Source organism: Xenopus laevis, chromosome 2L (genome assembly GCF_017654675.1).
Source record: "Xenopus laevis strain J_2021 chromosome 2L, Xenopus_laevis_v10.1, whole genome shotgun sequence".
NCBI classification, from domain to species: domain Eukaryota; kingdom Metazoa; phylum Chordata; class Amphibia; order Anura; family Pipidae; genus Xenopus; species Xenopus laevis.
Window position 1 is genome coordinate 67,612,700 of NC_054373.1, and position 18,454 is coordinate 67,631,153.

Below are 18,454 nucleotides of genomic sequence, written 5' to 3' on the forward strand. Positions count from 1 at the left end.
CCCGCTGGACATTGTAAACAAAGCAATGAATGCCTTTTGAGCCTTTCATCACTAATGTGCTAAGGTATTTGTCTTCTAGATCATATATAACTGCTAACTTCAATGCAGACTAGGACATGCAGCCTCTACTGTTAATATAAGATACACTTCTTTGTAGCAGCAATGCAGAGTAATAGTATATTGTATTTGCTCTCCATTTTATTTTTTGGTAAAACTGTCCCTTTAAATTCTTTACAATGTAATAAAGTCAATAAAAGTACCACTTGTTGGAGTGTCTGGTGCACGGAGTGCTGCTGTATTTAATGTTATACTGTTTAAATTCTTTACAGTTATTTTTCCATGTGAAGTAAATTAAACGTATTGGGATTAGTTATTATTAACCCTTTAATGCAAAATTATTGATTTTTTTTTTTTTACTAGGTAAGGCAACCCCCTGTTAAACGCCTAAGACTTCGAGGAGATTGGTCTGATACAGGTCCAAGGGCAAGACCTGAAAGTGAACGTGAAAGAGATGGTATACTCTTTATTTTATCATGTTATTTGTAGAACAATTCATACTGCCTATAAACGATTAGGAAGCTCTTAATACATCGTCTTTTGACCATTTGGTGTGTGGCAGAATCCAAAATTACCTAACTAAATCCAGACGTTTATTTGTATATTCATGTGAGCAAAATTTAAAAAAAGCATCATCTGATGAAAAGTAATTTGATCTGACTGTTGTCGACAGTCTGTTACATGACATGATTGCAGTGGCAGTCTTTCAATTCAAGTCCCACTTGAGTTACTGTTATAGGAAAACATTGCATCAGTCATGCAGCCATAGTTACAAAAATATCTAGGACATTGAGTTAGTACGCCACAAACATTACCCTAATTCATCTTTAAGATGTGCTTTTCGTTGTATCTACAAAACTAAATAGTTTCCCCAAATTTCACCCTATGACCTTCAGGCTGAGCCCCCCCCCCTTCCACTGTTCCAGACATATGCTAATAGTAGCATATAAACTGTATACTGTAACTGTATGCAAGATATTCAATTACATTAAAGCTTAAGTGCTTTAGCTAAGTGATATTTTAGTAAAGAAGACCTTAACCTGTAGCCTTTAATTGTAATATATGCAAGAGGAATCATATATGTAAATAGGGTATCTTTTTTTTTTTTTTTATCATTGTGTAGTTTTGTTTTAGAATTTGCTATATACAATTAACTATCAGTTAATGCCCAATTGTGTTACATTTTGCAGAGACACATACGTTTTGGCACCATAAGGTTTTTTTTTTTTTTTTTTAAAGGTTGATTTTTATTGCGTTTTACAACAGAACAAAAAAAAAAAAAAAAAATTAGAAGAAAAGAAAGCTAGGTAGAAAAGAAGGGAAAAAGAAAGGAGAGGGGAAAAGAGATGTGGCTGAAATCAGTGGTCGGTCGAGGTGGCTGGTGACTCAAGCCATGGGTTCCAAATATTCTCGAATTTCTAGGACATCCACGTGCTAAGTATGTGAGCTTATACAGTTCCAATTGCGAATTAATCAGTCCAATCCATCTATTCAGAGTCGGTGGCGAAGGGCCCATCCAGTGGAGGGCAACAAATTTTTTTGCGTAAAAGAAAAGCAACCGCATCAGACATCTAGTGCGTACCCTAGGAACCACGGAGTCAAGAAGACCCAAAAGACAGGTAGCCGGGTTAAGTATCTGGGGAAGCTCCAGTTCGGTAGCCATGAAGTTCACGATTGCCCTCCAGTATCTAAGTATCACGGGGCAATCCCACAGTAGATGTATAAAAGTAGCAACAGGAGCTCCACATCTTGGGCAGCTAGGCGAGGCTACTCTTCCCATTGTAAATAGTTTCTGGGGGGTGAGGTAAGTTTGATGTATAATCCTAAACTGTATAAGCCTATCCCTCACACTCACCAACGGCAGATATAAATTGTCTATGATTTCTTCCCAATCATCCGGGTCAACACGAACCCCACTACTCTCCCACTTAAATTTCACCCTGGGTCTGGGATCATATCTATTGGAAATTAAGTGCTTATAGGTATTAGATAAGAGCTTGATCTTAGTGGGCTGAGTTATCAATTGTTCTATCCCTGTACATTGTACAAGCGGGGGGGGGGGGGGGTTGGGAACTGCGCCGAGCAAAGATGGCTAATTTGGTTGTATCGGAATTCGGACAGGTCGGGCAGAGAGAGGATCTGGCGCAATTGAGGGAGCGTGTGAAGGGTCCCATCTGTGTATACTTGCGATAGCCGCTTCAGACCAAATTTAGTCCACGTCCCCACTTCCGAGAAGGCGGCTAGGTGTGAATAGTTACTATTACCCCATAAAGGCGAGTCCGGAGACAGAGAGGTATCAGCTTTTGTGATTTGCACACTTGCATCCCAGGCTCTCTTAGCGGCATCCATTACAGGCAATAAAGGGCCAAGATCCTTTCGTGTTCTATATAAAGCATTATGCAAACTTTCCACAGAGGTAAGATACAACGCCTCAATTATGGATGCCTGGTTATCAGCGTCAAACACTTTCCAACCAGCTGCATGCGAGGCCTGGGAGGCAAGATAGTATAGTTCATAATTGGGAGAGGTCAGTCCTAGCTGATCCTGTGGAGCATTAAGGGTGGCTCTGGACAGTGTGGGCGTTTTGTTCCCCCAGATAAATTCAGATTGTGTGCAATCTATATCAAGTAACGCTTTCTTGGGTACGTGGCAGGGGGTATTACTCAGTATATAAAGAAATTTAGGAAGATAAATCATTTTGCAAATATTAATTCTCCCAAGTAGCGTGAGAGGGAGTTTGGTCCAGTGTGCAAGCGTTTCCCTAAATTTACGATGTAAGGGGTATAAGTTATGCTGCAAAAACAATGTCGGATCTTTATGCACCGTTATCCCTAGGTACTTAAAATTGTCTGCCACTTTAAGGTTACAGTCCGGGGCCATCTCTATCGGGAGTTGTCCGTCAAGGGGGAATAGTATAGACTTGTCCCAGTTAATTTGGAGGCCCGAGAACGAACCAAAGTTTTTGACAATCCCAAGCACAGAAGTGAGTGATTCATGTGGGTCTGCTAAGTATAGGAGCGTATCATCTGCATATAATGAGATCTTCTCTTCAATCGTTTGTAGAGGAAACCCCGGACCCCCGGAGATTGCCTAATTGCTATGGCCATGGGTTCAATCGCCAACGCAAATATGAGCGGGGAGAGGGGGCACCCCTGACGAGTACCTCTGGTAAGGCAAAATGGAATAGAAGTAATGCCATTAACCCTGACGGATGCCTTTGGTTCAGTGTACATCAACTTAAGCCATTTTATAAAGGAAGGGCCAAATCCCATTCTAGTCACTACCTCCCATAAATAGGGCCATTCCACTGAGTCAAATGCCTTAGCCGTGTCTAACGAAACCACCAGCCTGGAACCCACATTTTCATGACTTAGTTGTAAGTTAAGAAACAAACGTCTCAGGTTAAAGCTGGTTGATTTAGAAGGCATAAAGCCGGTCTGATCTGGTTCCACCACCGTAGTTACCACTTTAACAAGACGCTTAGCTAAGATTTTTGCAAGAATTTTAACTTCCATGTTGAGCAGTGAGATTGGTCTATAAGAGGAACACAGCGTGGGGTCCTTCCCTGGTTTGGGGATTACAACAATTGTCGCGTCCGAGAACGTTTTAGGGAGAGAGAAACTTTCAAAGGCATACATCAGGGTTTCATGCAATTTGGGGACTATCTCACGTAAATGAGTACGGTACCATTCTATAACAAAGCCATCCGCGCCTGGGGATTTGCCGGAGGGGAAGGATAGTATGGCCTCTGCAATCTCAAGAGGAGAAATCGGGGAGTCCATGTACTTCGCCTGCTGAGGTGAAATATTTGGAATGGGAATCCCATTAAGATAATCTTGAAGATCATCATTAGAGTAATGCGCAGTAGAGGTGTAGAGAGAGGAGTAAAATTTACTGAATTCCAAGGCTATGTCGGACGGGGAAGTCAACATTTCCCCTGTGGAGGATAGTATCCTGGGAACAGCAGAAGTACCATTAGGGGGATTGGCCAGGAAAGCTAAGGGTTTGCCATTTTTATCACCATATGCAAACATAGTACTGGTGGCATGTAGAAGTTGCTTTTTAGTCAGTTCTATCCTATGCAAATTGAGACGCCGAAGAGCAGCAGCAAATTCCCCATGCGTCTGTGGCGTGGGATTGTCAATATATACAGATTCAGTTTGGGTAACTGCCGATTCTAGGAGTTGTAGATTCTCTTTAGTAGTGTTTCTAGCCCTGGCGACTGCAGCCATCAGGGTACCACGAGAGACTGCCTTAAAAGCCTCCCAGGTAGTCGAGGGATCCACAGAACCATGATTCACACTCCAATACTGCGCAACAGAGTCAGTGGATTCCCCGACCACACTAGGGACCTGCAGCCAGTAAGGACTCAGCCTCCAAGTCTTATGTGCGGGGTCTGAGAGGAGATCCAACGAAAGAAGCAAAGGGGCATGGTCTGAGATTCCCCGTGGTAAATACCCAATCTCTCTAACTTTGGGGAGTAGATCCGGAGTAACCAGTGCCAGGTCTATGCGGGACAACGACTGATAGGAGTTGGAATAACAGGAGAATTGTCTGCGCTCAGGATATTTCCAGCGCCACACATCAACCAAATTGTACGCCTGGGCCCAATCCGCAAGCTTAGAGGTGGTTGCCGACGGGGCGGATAATCTATCTAATAGAGGATTGCAGCAACTATTAAAGTCACCCATGATACACACCGGGGCTGGGGGCAACTGCAACAGTGTCTGATACAGGTCATGAAGCACTGTCTCTGTGAAAGGGGGAGGGATGTAAATATTAGCTATGAGGATGGGAAAGCCAGCTATAACACACGCCAATACTTGATATCTGCCCGCTCTGTCCGAACGCACCTCCAAGAGGTCAAATGGGAAACCTTTCCTAACTAGGACCGATGTGCCCCTGGCATAAGTGGAATATGTAGTATGATGAACATAAGCCACCCATGGTTTTCGAAGAGCCAGGACCCGGTTCCCAACCAAATGGGTCTCCTGAAGTAGGAGAATGTGGGGGGTATAAGACTTCACATAGTTGAAAACTAATGCCCGCTTCACCTTATCATTGAGGCCCCGAACATTCCAAGATACTAACTTAACCGTAGCCATGAGGTATTGTGCAAAAGGGGATGGGTACTGACTTGACAATGAACATACACCAGGATTCCGGACACCCTACGACTCATGAACTCACCATATACACAGATTGTTATCCAGCCAGCGAAGGAAAGAGAAGAAGGAAAAAAAGACTGAAGGAAGGGAAAAAAGACATAGTTAAAACAACTCACACAAAAATAAAACCCCAACCCAACAACCCCCCACCCTGCCCAACCCTCACAAACTGGCGGGCTTAGTTTCCCAAACATAATATCGACTGGGGAGATTGGTAGCCCTCAACAGGCTAACTCCAAATCTTGTTGTGGCCAAAGAGCTTCCGTGGTGACAGGTCAACGGGTCACAGGATAATGAAAAAGTAATCCGCAGAACTAAAAGTAGGCATGGAGTTCCAAGAAAAATATATCAAGGTACATACAGATAGCATTGGTATACAATAAGTTCCAAGGCAAACGTCAGTGCCCAAGTAAGGTTAAGGGCAGCACCTACATGTGTCCAGGTGCCTAGCAGAAGGCACTGTGCCGGTCATCGAAATAGCCACCGCACTGTAATTGACAGGATCAGATGGCACTGCCAGAACATACAGAAGCACCAACTACTGTGTGGAAAGCAACAAAAAATGAACACTTGCTCCGATAGCTACATTCTGCAATAGGGATTACATTGAAAGGTTATGCGTAAATGACGCTCCTCACTGCTTAACAGAGCAAGGAAAATGAAACAATGAGCAACAGATCAAATACGCTTGAAGAAGAGGCTTACGAAAGAACCATTAGGGCCTGGGACTCCTGCCGGAACGTGCTTCAATCCAGGTCAATGCTTCTTCAGGAGTGTTGAAAAAGTGAGATTTGTTAGCGTCAATGACCTTGAGTTTAGCCGGGTACAGCATGGCATAAACCAACTTCAAGTCCCGTAACTGCCGCTTCACACCAGTAAAGGTACTGCGCTGTTTCTGCAGATGAGTGGAGTAGTCAGGGTACAACGATACAGTGGCCCCAGCATGCACCAGCTGGCCTTTCGCCCTTGCTTCGGAGAGAGCCGCATCTCTATCGCGAAAGTGAAGCAGCCTTATGAGAAAGGAGCGCGGGGGAGCACCCGGAGGTCTAGGACGACCTGGGACGCGATGTGCCCGCTCCACTGTATAATGTGCGGTGAAGGGTGCATTGGGCAGTAGTTGCCTGAGCCATCGTTCAGCAAAATCAGTAGGTGAATTGCCTTCCGCGCCCTCTGGAAGCCCAACAACCCGCACATTGTTACGACGTTGGCGGTTCTCATAGTCATCTAAGAGAGAGGCCTGCTGCTTAAGTTGCTGCTGTAAATCAGTAAGCTGTGCTGGAACTGGTGCACACATATCCTCGAGCACTGACCCTGGCCTCCACAGCCGTCGTTCGCTCTCTCACAGCCTGCAAATCCACCTTGATCAGAGATAGGTCAATTTTAACCTCCTCTATGTGTGTAGTAAGTGTGGTTTGACAAGTCGCTATTGCAGCAAGAATTGGCGCAAATGCCGTCTCCGGATTATCCTCAACCGTTACGGAAGAAGGGGAGGAGGGTGCAGCGCCATCATGGCCAGAGCGCCTCACAAACTGGTCCATCTTCTGCGACGTTTCACCGGGCTTTTTCGGTGCTCTGCTGCTACGCATAATAAGCGTGTGAAGGAGTACGCACCACACAGAAAGGAGCAGACAGTTAGCCGATTAGTATATTATCAGGATCAATAACACCACGGAGCTCTCAGAACTGTAACCTGTGAATTCAGCATGAGAACAGTAGAACAAACAGTCCTGTTATATCAGGGTCTTGAGAGAGGGGCACCGTTAACAATTAGGTGTACAGGCCCATCACTTGTGCAGCACACAGAAGGCAACAGGGAGCAAAGAATAACACAGTTCACAGTCCCAAAACCACTCCACTTATGTATTAGGGGTAACAGTACAGTCCTACAGAGGAGCGCTTGCGGTACTTCAATGGTGGGGCCACGGTGGTATAAAAGCAGTTCCCCCAGTTGGAGAGCAGCTCAAGGACTGGCAATGTGAAGTGACTGCCCACTATGGCGCCCTGCGTCGCCAGGCTTCAGTGATTGCTGCGCTGCTGTGTCTAATACATGCGTTCCAGCGTGGAACGCCTCCGTTAATAGGAGATGTCGGCCCCCAGGGACAGGGAATGCGCCAGTACTGCTTACCGGAGCGGCCCAGGTCGTAGAAATAAGTCAGCTCCCTGCTGAAAATGTCGTCCTCATGAAACAGCGCCTTGGGATGTACTGGCGCAGCTCCGTCTCAGAGGATTGCAGCTCACGTCTGTGCGCAGCGTCGGGCCGCGGTCCAGCTCAAGTCCCTGGTTTCCGGCCCCAAGCGGCAAAGCGGTCCAGATGGCAACAGAGAGCCGGACCCGCTGTAAACCCGCAGGCGGCAGCCTCTGGCACCATAAGGTTTAGCTCTGTCTGGCCTACCAAGTTCAAAACTTAAGCTCCCCATAGACTCGACGATTCTTCTTGCCGAACGAACGATTTTAGCGAAGTCCGACCAATCCGTAGAAATTATCGTGCGGTTAGTGGGATTCGAACGATCGTACATCTTACGATTTTTCGACCGACATCTGTCAGGAAATTGATCAGGCAGGTTAAAAAATCTTTGTCGGTCCGAGTGCAATCTATCTATGTTTGCAGGACCAAGCAGGCAGCTCCCCTTTGTTTTCCTGGCAAACTGGTCTTTTTAGTTGGTGGTCAATTCGTACGATTGTACGATCATTCCGAGAAAATCGTGGTCTCACAATGAGGATCGGATCTTTTAAAAATCTCAACATCTATGGCCAGCTTAACTTTCTGACTAAGATAAATCTGTTGGCATTTATCTGTAAATAATAAGTAAGCCTAATTTTTTTTTTTAAATCTGCATTCAGTCTCATGTCTTTTCTAAATAACAATATCTGCTAGTTCCTGATCTAGTGTGAAGCTCTGCCCTCATTTCTTTTATGTGCTCCTTTTATCTTTGACCTATGTCTTTCTGGGAGCTGTTTAAGATCTTTTAAGGTTATCTTAAAATTTTTATTTTTGGCTTACTTGTCCCTGGTATTTTAAACCTTTTGGCCAAATCCCCAAAAAGTTTAATACTTTAATATTTAAAAACCAATGTTATGTTTTAGTTTAAATTAAGGATGCAAGCAGGGACTACATAAGAGCAGCAATAGCCTAACTGTGTAAAATGTTTATATTTTAAAGTAAGAAGAAGCTATGTACATATGTATCTTTTTAGGAGATCAAAGCACCAATGCATCACTAATGCAAAGAATGTCTGACATGCTCTCAAGGTGGTTTGAAGAGGCAAGTGAAGTTGCACAGAGCAGCAGAAGACAAGTCCGACCGCAAAATAGAGGTATGTGTTCAACTTGCATTGAAGGTACATTAAAACAATATTATTCACAATTTAGAATGCGCACTGGGACCTTGAACAAATCTTAACTATAGATTAATTATAGTTTGCTTAGAGGGAGATACTGAAGAGGAACTTGATTATTTCATAAATGGTTCAGAATTTTAATTGATTATTTTAGAAAGCGTAAATTAAATTTTCATTTTCGCTATAGATCCCCTGTAAGAGAAGGAGGCCTGGTGGCATTTATAATGTGATCTGGTGAGTGGGTTTGAGAGAGCTGACAGTGAAAGCTTTAATTGTATATAGGATTTTTTTATTGTAAAGCTTATTGCACAGATATAGTTTAAAATGCTTAAAAGGTAGAAATGTGCACCATGCATCTCAGGGAATGCATTGTACAAATCTTAAATAGTGGTTAAGTGCAAGAGGTGGGCCAGAACAGAGACATTCAGCGTTAAGTTGGGTACAACAGCTTTAACTCTATAGGGCTGCTGTCAGGGAAAGCTTATTCACAGCCATGGTTTAATACAGATACAAGTGAGTACCGTATATACTCGCGTATAACCTCGGCTTATACGCGGGTCAGCTGCTGATGAATCCCACATGAAGTAGCCGGAAGAGCAGCGAGGAGAGAACAGCGCTAGGAGGCGTCGCGGTCTGTGGGAGGTATAACAATAAGTGGGAGGGGAGGAGCAGGAAGTGAATACGCGCTAGGCTCAGGTAGCGGCTGCAGTGCGCACCAGCGTTCGGCGCTTAGTGACTTTGCGCCTACACACGACACACGAGGAGTACAAGCCCTTTGCACACACTGCCGGCGGGACCTCACCACATCCCCTCACAACATGCAAATACCCAGCAGCTGCTTCGCGCCGGCTTAGTCTGGCTGGGGGAGCCTTGCGATTGGTTGGCAATGACGTCAGACGCTCGCTTCTCACATCCACAGCTCCTGCCTCTACCGTTCCACTGTGTCCACCCACCGCCGAACCCGACCTATCAGGAGGAAGCGAGGAACCCAACTCGACCACGCCCACCCGTGCTTGAGGTGCGCCGTCAGTCATCGCTTCCCAGCCCCGCCCCTTCAAATCAGTCCCCATACACTGCGCGAAATAGAAAGTAATATTGTTGCAGCTGGAGATGAATGAAGCCAAGTGAATGGGACATTCCATTAGGAATCAATAGCTGCAGGGAGAGCGCTAAATGCTGGAGGGGGAATTCATCTCAGCAAAGTAAGTGGGGATGCCTGGGGGGGGGATTGTAAAAGAAAGGGCCAGCACTTGAGCATTACAGTTTACTAAACATCCCCCCAAAGAGTCATGGTATGTCCCTGAGACTTTATTACTACTGTGTTGTAGTAGTGGGTCTGTGCTCTTGGTTTATTGTGGATCTCGGCAAAGTCAGGGGGGGGTGCCAGGGGGATACTGGAATGTGAGGGGGTGGCAAGCACCTGATGATTTGTGTCTAGGCTTATACGCGAGTCAATAAGTTTTTCTGGTTTTCATAGGTAAAATTAGGTACCTCGGCTTATACGCGGGTCGGCTTATACACGAGTATATACGGTATATATAATCTGCTAATATGTCAGATTAAAAATAGAGACGAAATCGATGAGTGAAGTGACATATAATTAAATTGTTTCTCTTAATTGTCTGGAAATGTTGGAATTAGTTGGAGGTAGTATGATGTGGTTAAAGGTGCAGTGTACACCCTCTTGCAACATGAGCTCAATCAATTGAGAACAACAGGGAGATTGTTCTTTCGCTCTGCCGATGCTAGAATAGATTTGTTGGTGCCTCAATCCTCCGTAAAGGGTTACCGCAATCCCATATTAGTCCATAAAATAGTAGTTAGAAGATACTGCTAAAACATTTTATTATTGACTACAAATCACACAATCAACTCAATCAATTGAGCTTGTGTTGACTTTTATCCTATTCTTTTAATTAAGAAATATTTATGGTTTTTGTCATTTCTTTCTACAAATGAGAAAATGAATGCAGTTCCTGTCACTTCCAGTTCTACAGAGCAGAGGAGAGACTAGCAAACTACCAGTCCACAGATAAGACCTCTTTATACTGAGCTGCTCATTGTAACTTTCAGTGCAGCAGTAAATAGAGAACTAAGCTTATCAGAGCACAAGTCTTAAAAAGTATATGTTTAAATATAAAAAAACTGCTTTTTGAAAAATTGATTTTGCTTGTGGAGTGCTATTAACAGTTGAATCCCTTTAACCCTTTGCCTGCCAAGCACGTACACCGTACGTTCTGGCAGGCAAGGGCTTTAACTGCCAAGCACGTACATTCAACGTGCTTGCAGTTTAACATGCTGTACTCTGCATCAGCGGCTTTAGCCGCCTCTGCAGAGGTTTAGCAGCATTGACAGCACCCTGGGCAACGAGGCTGGGGGGCTGTCATGTCGGTCCTGCGTCAGGATTGTCGCAGGGCCGACCTAAAAGAGGCAGACAAAGCAAATCGCGTGTCTGCCTTGCTGCACTGCTTCCTCCTGCTTACCTCGTGTTCCAGCTTCTCTAACAACTTCTCCAGCTCTCAGATCAGCCAAAAACGGTAAGTGGCCTTTATTTTACACACTTACATACACTTACCTACATTATACACACACATACACACATATTTTAGAAAAAAAAAGTTTTTTTACATTTTTCATTTTACACTTATATGCACTTATATGCATTTATATACACTTATATGTTCTTATATACACACTTATACACTGTCACACAATTCTTGGAAGTGTACACACGTGTATACACATTTTATTTTTTTTCCTTTTTCCTTTCACCAATTTGTGTTTTTTTTTACCCATAAAAACTGTTTATTTCAGCAGCGTGACTATTGGATAATTGATTTCGGCCACTAATTACACTGTCGGTGCAGTTATTTTGTTATTTCATTGATTTGCAAAATTTTTGCGGTTTTATTGCAATTTTATCCCTGCATTATTGTTCCTTATGTATCTTTAGTATAGTTTTGCTGTTTGGTGCTTTGGTATATTATTTTACTTAGATTGATCCGTCAGAATATATGCTTTCCAAAAATATATGGTTTTCTGGGGTCTTTTTACAGTTTGGGGGTCTTACGGCACATAACGCACAGTTGGGGTTCTCTTTTCAGCAGCTTAGTTGGCCAGCGTGAAAATTTATATGCATGTTTTTCATTTGGGGCCGTACACACCATATACTTTGGTAAATCTATGCATATTGGGCATCAAACTATTCAGTAGACCTCTGATGTCCATATTTGGGAAGATTTTTCTTTGTACGTAAAATATTGTGTGCGATAAATGTGGCAAACCAACATTTTTAGGCGATTTTCAGAAATGTAAAAATCTCTATGTTTAGAAAAGTTTTGCAGTTTGGTACTTTGCTGTAGAAAGACGTCTTTATCTTGGTTGTTTTCGTCAGAATGTGTACTTTCCAAAAACATATGGTTTTGGGGGGTCTTTGCTGTTAGGAGGGTCTTGAGGCACATAATATGAAGTCAAGGGTCTATGTTTACAGAAGGCGAATCGGCAGTAGAGAAAACTCATATTCACTATTTACATTTGGGGTCCGCACATGCCAGCTGCCTTGGGATATCAATGCATATTGGGCACAAAACTGTTCCGTAGACCCTTGGCATCAGTATTTATGGTGTTTTACAATTGTATGTAAGAAGTTGGGTGAGATAAATGCGGCCAATTGCAATATTTTTAGGCGATTTTCAGAAATGTAAAAACCGTTGCTTTTATCGTCAAATTTAGGAAAGGCTTACGACTTGGTACTTTGGAGTACAAAGACATGCATACCCAATTTGGATTCGCGGGAATGTGTAATTTCCAAAAATATATGGTTTTCTGGGGCGAACATACTTTTTTCTACTTTTGACCCCCCCAAAACTATGTAAATGTGTTGATTTTGCAGTACCTGAAATGACAGACTATATGGGGGTCTTCCTTTTGGGGGCCCTATATGCCACGTGCTTGGGTACACCTATACATATTGGGCATCAAACTGTTCAGAGGACCCTAGGCTTTCATATTTGGGGTGATTTCTCTTGATACCTAAAAGTATGTGGGTAATACGATGCTGCAGGGTAGAAATTTTGAGGTGATTTTTGGAAATGTCACCAAAATCACCAAATTTAGGAATGGTCTGCGGCTTGGTACTTTGTAGTACAAAGACATGCATACCCAATTTAGATTCGTGGGAATGTGTACTTTCTGAAAATATATGGTTTCTGGGGTGAACCTACTTTTTTCTACTTTTGACCCCCCCCCCCAAAACGATGCAAATGTGTTGATTTTGCAGTATCTGGAATTACAGAACTGATAGCTCAAATGAGGTGTCTACATTTTAGGGCCCCTATATGCCACATGCTTGGGTACACCTATACATATTGGGCATCAAACTGTTCAGTGGACCCCAGGCTTTCATATTTGGGGTGTTTTACATTGATACCTAATGATGTGTGGGATATATGATTCTGTAGATTGGAAGCTTTGAGGTCATTTTTCAAAAAATTCACCAATTTCTATAAAACATTATAACTTTAGGAAACAATTGCAACTTGGTAGTTTGGAGTACAACAATATGTTTACCCATTTTTGATTCACCAGAATCTGTTCTTTCTAATAATGGGTAGTTTTCTAGGGTAAACCTACTGTTAGTGGAATGTTTGGCCTTGAAATCAGAAGTATGCCGTTTGGGGAGCGGTGCTTTGGAAATTTGGTAGTGTACTGCTTGTAGATTTTGATCTATACAAGTGAGAAATCTCCATAAAACTATATATATTTGGTATTGCCGCGTTCAGGAGACATAGACCTTTCCAAATCAGCTGTGTTCTCATACATAAAGTAAATAATGTTTCTGATATATGTGATTGTTCTTTGTGAAACATGATTTTTTTAATTTTATTGGACACTTAGAAGCCTATATTTTTTTACAGAAGTAGAATTACACCATGCATGCATATTTTGAAAGTTCAGGTTGTCCTGAAAAAAACAATATATTGTTTTCCTGGGTAAACTAAAAGACCGCCCCAGGAAAGGCCCTTAAAGTGAAAGAGTGCAAAATATCTAAAAACTGCTTGGCAGTAGATGTTCGCATCTAGGACAAAACGGCTGGCAGGGAAAGGGTTAAAGGAATTGCTGTGTAACTTTATGAGCAGCCATTCAAGTTGAATGAGGAAAAAAGGCACATATTAACACAGCAGATCAGAGAAGCTGTATAGAATACCTGGTTTCAGTTCTTAGGCTAATGGCACATGGCTTGGGATCTCTGCTGGTGTATATACACCAGTAGAGAAAAGCCAATCTACTACCTGTTTGTGAGCTGACAGGCACAGGATTATCCCCTCAGGCCTCAGGCAACAAAGAGGGGATTCAGAAAGCACATTTCTGTGCTGATTTATGCTTTGTCCTGTTGGGTTAATCCTGTGCATTTCAGGTGGCAGATTTTTTTTTTCTCCACTGGTGTATATACGCCAGTGGAGAAACTGACCTGTGTGCCATTGGCCTTACACTGGAAGATTAACTGTCAAATGTCATTCATTGCTTTCTAGAGAACCAGAGAATGAAATCCTCTCTAATATAATAACTCATTATATGGCAATCAATTTTTGCCAATAATTAGTTTATTTGTACGTGAAGGATGACCTTGTCCATTATGAAATGAGTGGTTTTTAAAAGGGGCTGTTCCTAGTTTTGTAGGTTTTTTGGTGTGAAGAAATACAGCAATTTCAGGTAAAAGCATTACTGTGTTAGTCAGTCAACAAGTGAAACAAGTGGTGTAAAGTTGATACGATTAGTAACTAAGATGATAATCACGCCAAGCTTTCAGAAGATATCCGTTCCTTTTCCAAAGCCGAGGAACAAACAAACATGCAGTGTAAACTTGCTCTGTGCATGATATTATTCAGTGATTAATAAATACCCTCTTAGTTTATTTTCTTCACATTTTTGAAGCAGGAACCTCACAGCCTGTTTCATCAGCTTCCCTGTCTATAAACCATACGGAAACCCAGGCATCCGAAATACTTCCAGAGGTGGCTGCCTCCTCAGATCTGCAATCTTCCTCATCACATGTAGAAGAAAGTCAATTGATGACTTCTGTATCTTCTGAACAGCTAGAAACTTCTGCTTCATCAGACAGAGGATGCACCCCTGCTGGTAAGTTTGTAATATATTACTTCACTGACTTTCAGAAAGGCATTTGTTTCAGTGTGTTTTTACAAACTGTACTAAGTTGGAATAGAAAAACAAATATATTTAACATAAAACTTATGTACCTGTTTTTGTTTAGCTGCTGTATATACACATTGCTTTAAAGAAACTAAAAAATATCTATAGCAGACTAGAACATTCATAAACAGACAGTTAGTGCATACATTTTACAGCAGGCATGAGTAAAGGTGGCCATATATGGTGCAGATCTCCTATACTCTCTCTGTCAGTTAGCCCTGTGGGCTGATTGGCTAGAGATTTGTACACGTAGTATGGCAGCCTTTCTACTGTTCTGAATTACCACATATGCCGAGTTATATATTTCATGGCGAGGTGCCTGCCAAAAGGCACCACAGTGGTATGGTGGACCTATAAGGATGTCAAACATATGCTGCTATTTTTTTTTTTTTTGTTTCAATTAAACAAATAAATATGTAATTACATAATTAGAGTACATATGAGCAATATTCAATGTGTGAAATGTGTCCAGTGTGACATACAGTACAAGTAAGTATATTTATGAAAATAAGCCAATCAATTAAGAGCCAATATAATTGATAATCATTTGAGTAGTTTTGACAGTAACTTTGTCAAACTGTTAAGAACAGATAATCTTTTCCTTTGGGCATTTTTTTTTTTTCAACAGAGCAAAAAACATAAGCCATCTGTTAAAGGAGAAGGAAAGCTACTGAGGCATTTTATTGCCAATAGATTAGCTGCAATAGTGCAAGCTAGAATGCTATATTTATTCTGCAGAATGCTTTCCCATACCTGAGTAAACAGCTCTAGAAACTCTCTGTTTGTTTAGGATAGGAGCTGCAGTATTAATGTGGTGTGACATCACTTCCTGCCTGAGTCTCTCCCTGCTCTGGGCTCAGATTACAGCAGAGAAGGGAGGGGGTGGGGGGAGAGGAGCAAACTGGGCATGCTCTTGCCCAGGGCAATGAGGTTTAAGCTGAAGGCAGGAAGTCTGATACAGAAGCCCATGTGAACACAATGTAAGGAAAAAAATGCAGTGTTTCTTTTGACAGGGGACTCAGAACAACATTAATTTGGGGATTTACTGGTGTATTTATAGAGACCTTTCTGATAAGGCTTACTTAGTTTTAACCTTTCCTTCTCCTTTAATAAACATCTACAAACTTATTTGTTAAATATTTATATATCCTTTCTGGGAGTCTAAAAGGGAAGAATTCTCGCATTGTTCTCCATATTTAGAATCCTCAGGTTCCAAGTTTTTCTGTATGCTTTGGCATTTTTATGTGTAAGCATGGTAAGCTTATTACGAATATACAAAATATCCCTATTTTACCCTGTATAGTGGCCAATGTTTATAGGTTATTTCCAATATTGTATCTTCTTAAAAGGGTTGTTCACCTTTGAGTTAACTTTTAGTATGATGTAGAGAATGATATTCTGAGACAATTTGCAATTGGTTTTCATTTATTGTAATTTGCTATTTTTGACTTTTTGCCTTTATTCAGCAGCTCTCCAGTTTGCAATTTCAGCAATCTGGTTGCTAGGGCCTAAATTACCCTAGCAACCATTCATTGATTTCAATAAGAGATTGGAATATAATTAGGGGAGGGTCTGAACAGAACTAAGAGTAAGAAAAAGTCACAATAACAATACATTTGTAGCCTTAAGGAATACTTTCTTTTTTTAATGGAGTCAGTGGCCTCCTTTGAAAGTTGGAAAAAGTCAGAAGAAGAAGACAAATAATAAACTATAAAAAAAACGACTCTTACACACAGGTGTTTTTTTTGTATGTATTTAACACGCATTTGAGATGCATTTTTTACTAATTGATTCCATTATATTCTGCCTAGTTGTATGTGCATGACATAACATTGGTTTGTGCATCCCCTGATTTTACATCACTCAAAGTTGGATAATGAGCAAGCTGATGCACTCATTCATTAGGCACATGTTTGCGTCCAAAAATGTCTGCCCACATCCAGAGCTTGAAACTCGTTTATTTGCATTAGTAATTAGTGATGCTTAATCTATTTCAGTATGGGTAACATAATGTCCAAAGTTAACTCCATACTGATTTCAGACTGATTTCCAAAAGAAGAAAACAGAAATTAATTTAAAACCTGTTTAAATACTTTCCCCCCCTCTTAAACAGATGCAGTTAGTTGTGAGTGTCATCCATAAAACAAGGTTAGCAGGGCCTTCCCACTGGGGGGCCCAATTATTACTGTTGCAGAATTACAACTTTACACATCTTTCTGTCATTTTGTAACTCTGCATTGGCATAAATGAGCAATTGTAATTTAGTGCTAGATCTAATATAAATGTAGTGTTGTAAAGTTTTGGTAAGACTGGTTCATTTTCCAGTATGGATGTCAATGCCTGTGCAGTTTGTTGCTGTTGTTGTTTTTTAATGACTCTATTGGGGATATTTTAAATAGTTATTTGCCAGATACTACAGATTAGATAGTTCCTTCTACTTAGTACATCATGGCCATACACAGGACAATAAAAGCACATTCTTTTTTTCATTTATAAGTTCCATTACAATCAGGAGGTCTTAACAGTCTTATGTTCCTATTGCTGCTATATGAATATGTGATTTTTAGGTGTTATATTTTTTAAGGGAAATCTAAAATTATTGGGGCAAATGCTGGTCAGTAAATACATTTTGTTTGATGCTAGTCTGGTGTCTTATCTTAAAACATGTTACATAGTAGTAAGTTAGGTTGAAAAAGAGGAAGGCAAAAAAAACCCACTTGAAGCATGTCCAATTTGCCTCAGAGTGGAAAAAATTCCTTCCCAAAATGGCAATTGGACTAGTCCCTGGATCAACTTGTACTATGAGCTATCTTCCATAACCCTGTATTCCCTCACTTGCTAAAAAGCAATCCAACCCCTTCTAAAGCTGGCCATAGATGTTGAGATTTTTAAAAGATCAGATCCTGATCGTGAGACCACGGTCTTCTCAGAATGATCGTACGAATTTACCATCAACTAAAAAGACCAATTTGCCAGGAAAACAAAGGGGAGCTGCCTGCTTGGCCCTGCAAACACAGACAGATTGCACTGGGACCGACAAAGATTTTTTGACCTGGCCGATCAATTTCCTGACTGATGTCGGCCGAAAAATCGTAAGATGTACGATCGTTCGAAACCCACTAACCGCACGATAATTTTGAAGGATTGGTGGGCTTCCCTAAAATCGGTCGTTCGGCAAGAAGAATCGTCGCGTCTATGGGGAGCTTAAGAGCTATCTAATGTATCAGCCTGTATGACTGATTCAAGGAGAGAATTCCACATCTTCACAGCTCTCACTGTAAAAAAAAAAAAAACGACAGAATATTTAATCGGAAACTCCTTTCTTCTAATCGGAATGGATGACCTTGCATCAACTGAAAAAACCTACTAGTAAATAAAGCATTAAAGAGATTATTATATAATCCCTTTATATATTTCTTCATAGTTATCATATCACCCCTTAAGCGCCTCTTTTCCAGCATGAACAACCCCAATTTGGGCAGTCTTTCCTCATAGCTAAGATTTCCCATACCTTTTACCAGGTTAGTCGACCTTCTCTGGACCCTCTCTAATACAATAATGTTGTGTTTGAGCACTGGAGACCAGAACTGTATGGCCTACCAGTGCTCTATACAGTGGAAGAATGACCCCTTCCTGCCATGCAGGGTTGGACTGGACCATTGGGGGCCCATCGGGACTGCA

The 18,454-nt window shown here is 41.7% G+C and overlaps 1 protein-coding gene across 7 annotated transcripts in view; it reads left to right on the plus strand.

Moving 5' to 3' along the window:
• dcaf6.L (DDB1 and CUL4 associated factor 6 L homeolog) overlaps positions 1-18,454 on the plus strand; it is a 112,789-nt gene that overhangs the window by 39,516 nt on the left and 54,819 nt on the right. For 4 of the 7 annotated variants that reach the window (XM_018244984.2, XM_018244986.2, XM_018244987.2 and 1 more), the window contains exons 9-11: positions 421-514; positions 8,420-8,539; positions 14,498-14,701. In XM_018244984.2, coding sequence (XP_018100473.1) covers positions 421-514; positions 8,420-8,539; positions 14,498-14,701 — 418 coding nt within the window. The remainder of the gene's footprint in view (positions 1-420; positions 515-8,419; positions 8,540-14,497; positions 14,702-18,454) is intronic. The other 3 variants (XM_018244985.2, NM_001122878.1, XM_041580948.1) reach the window with 2 other exon arrangements.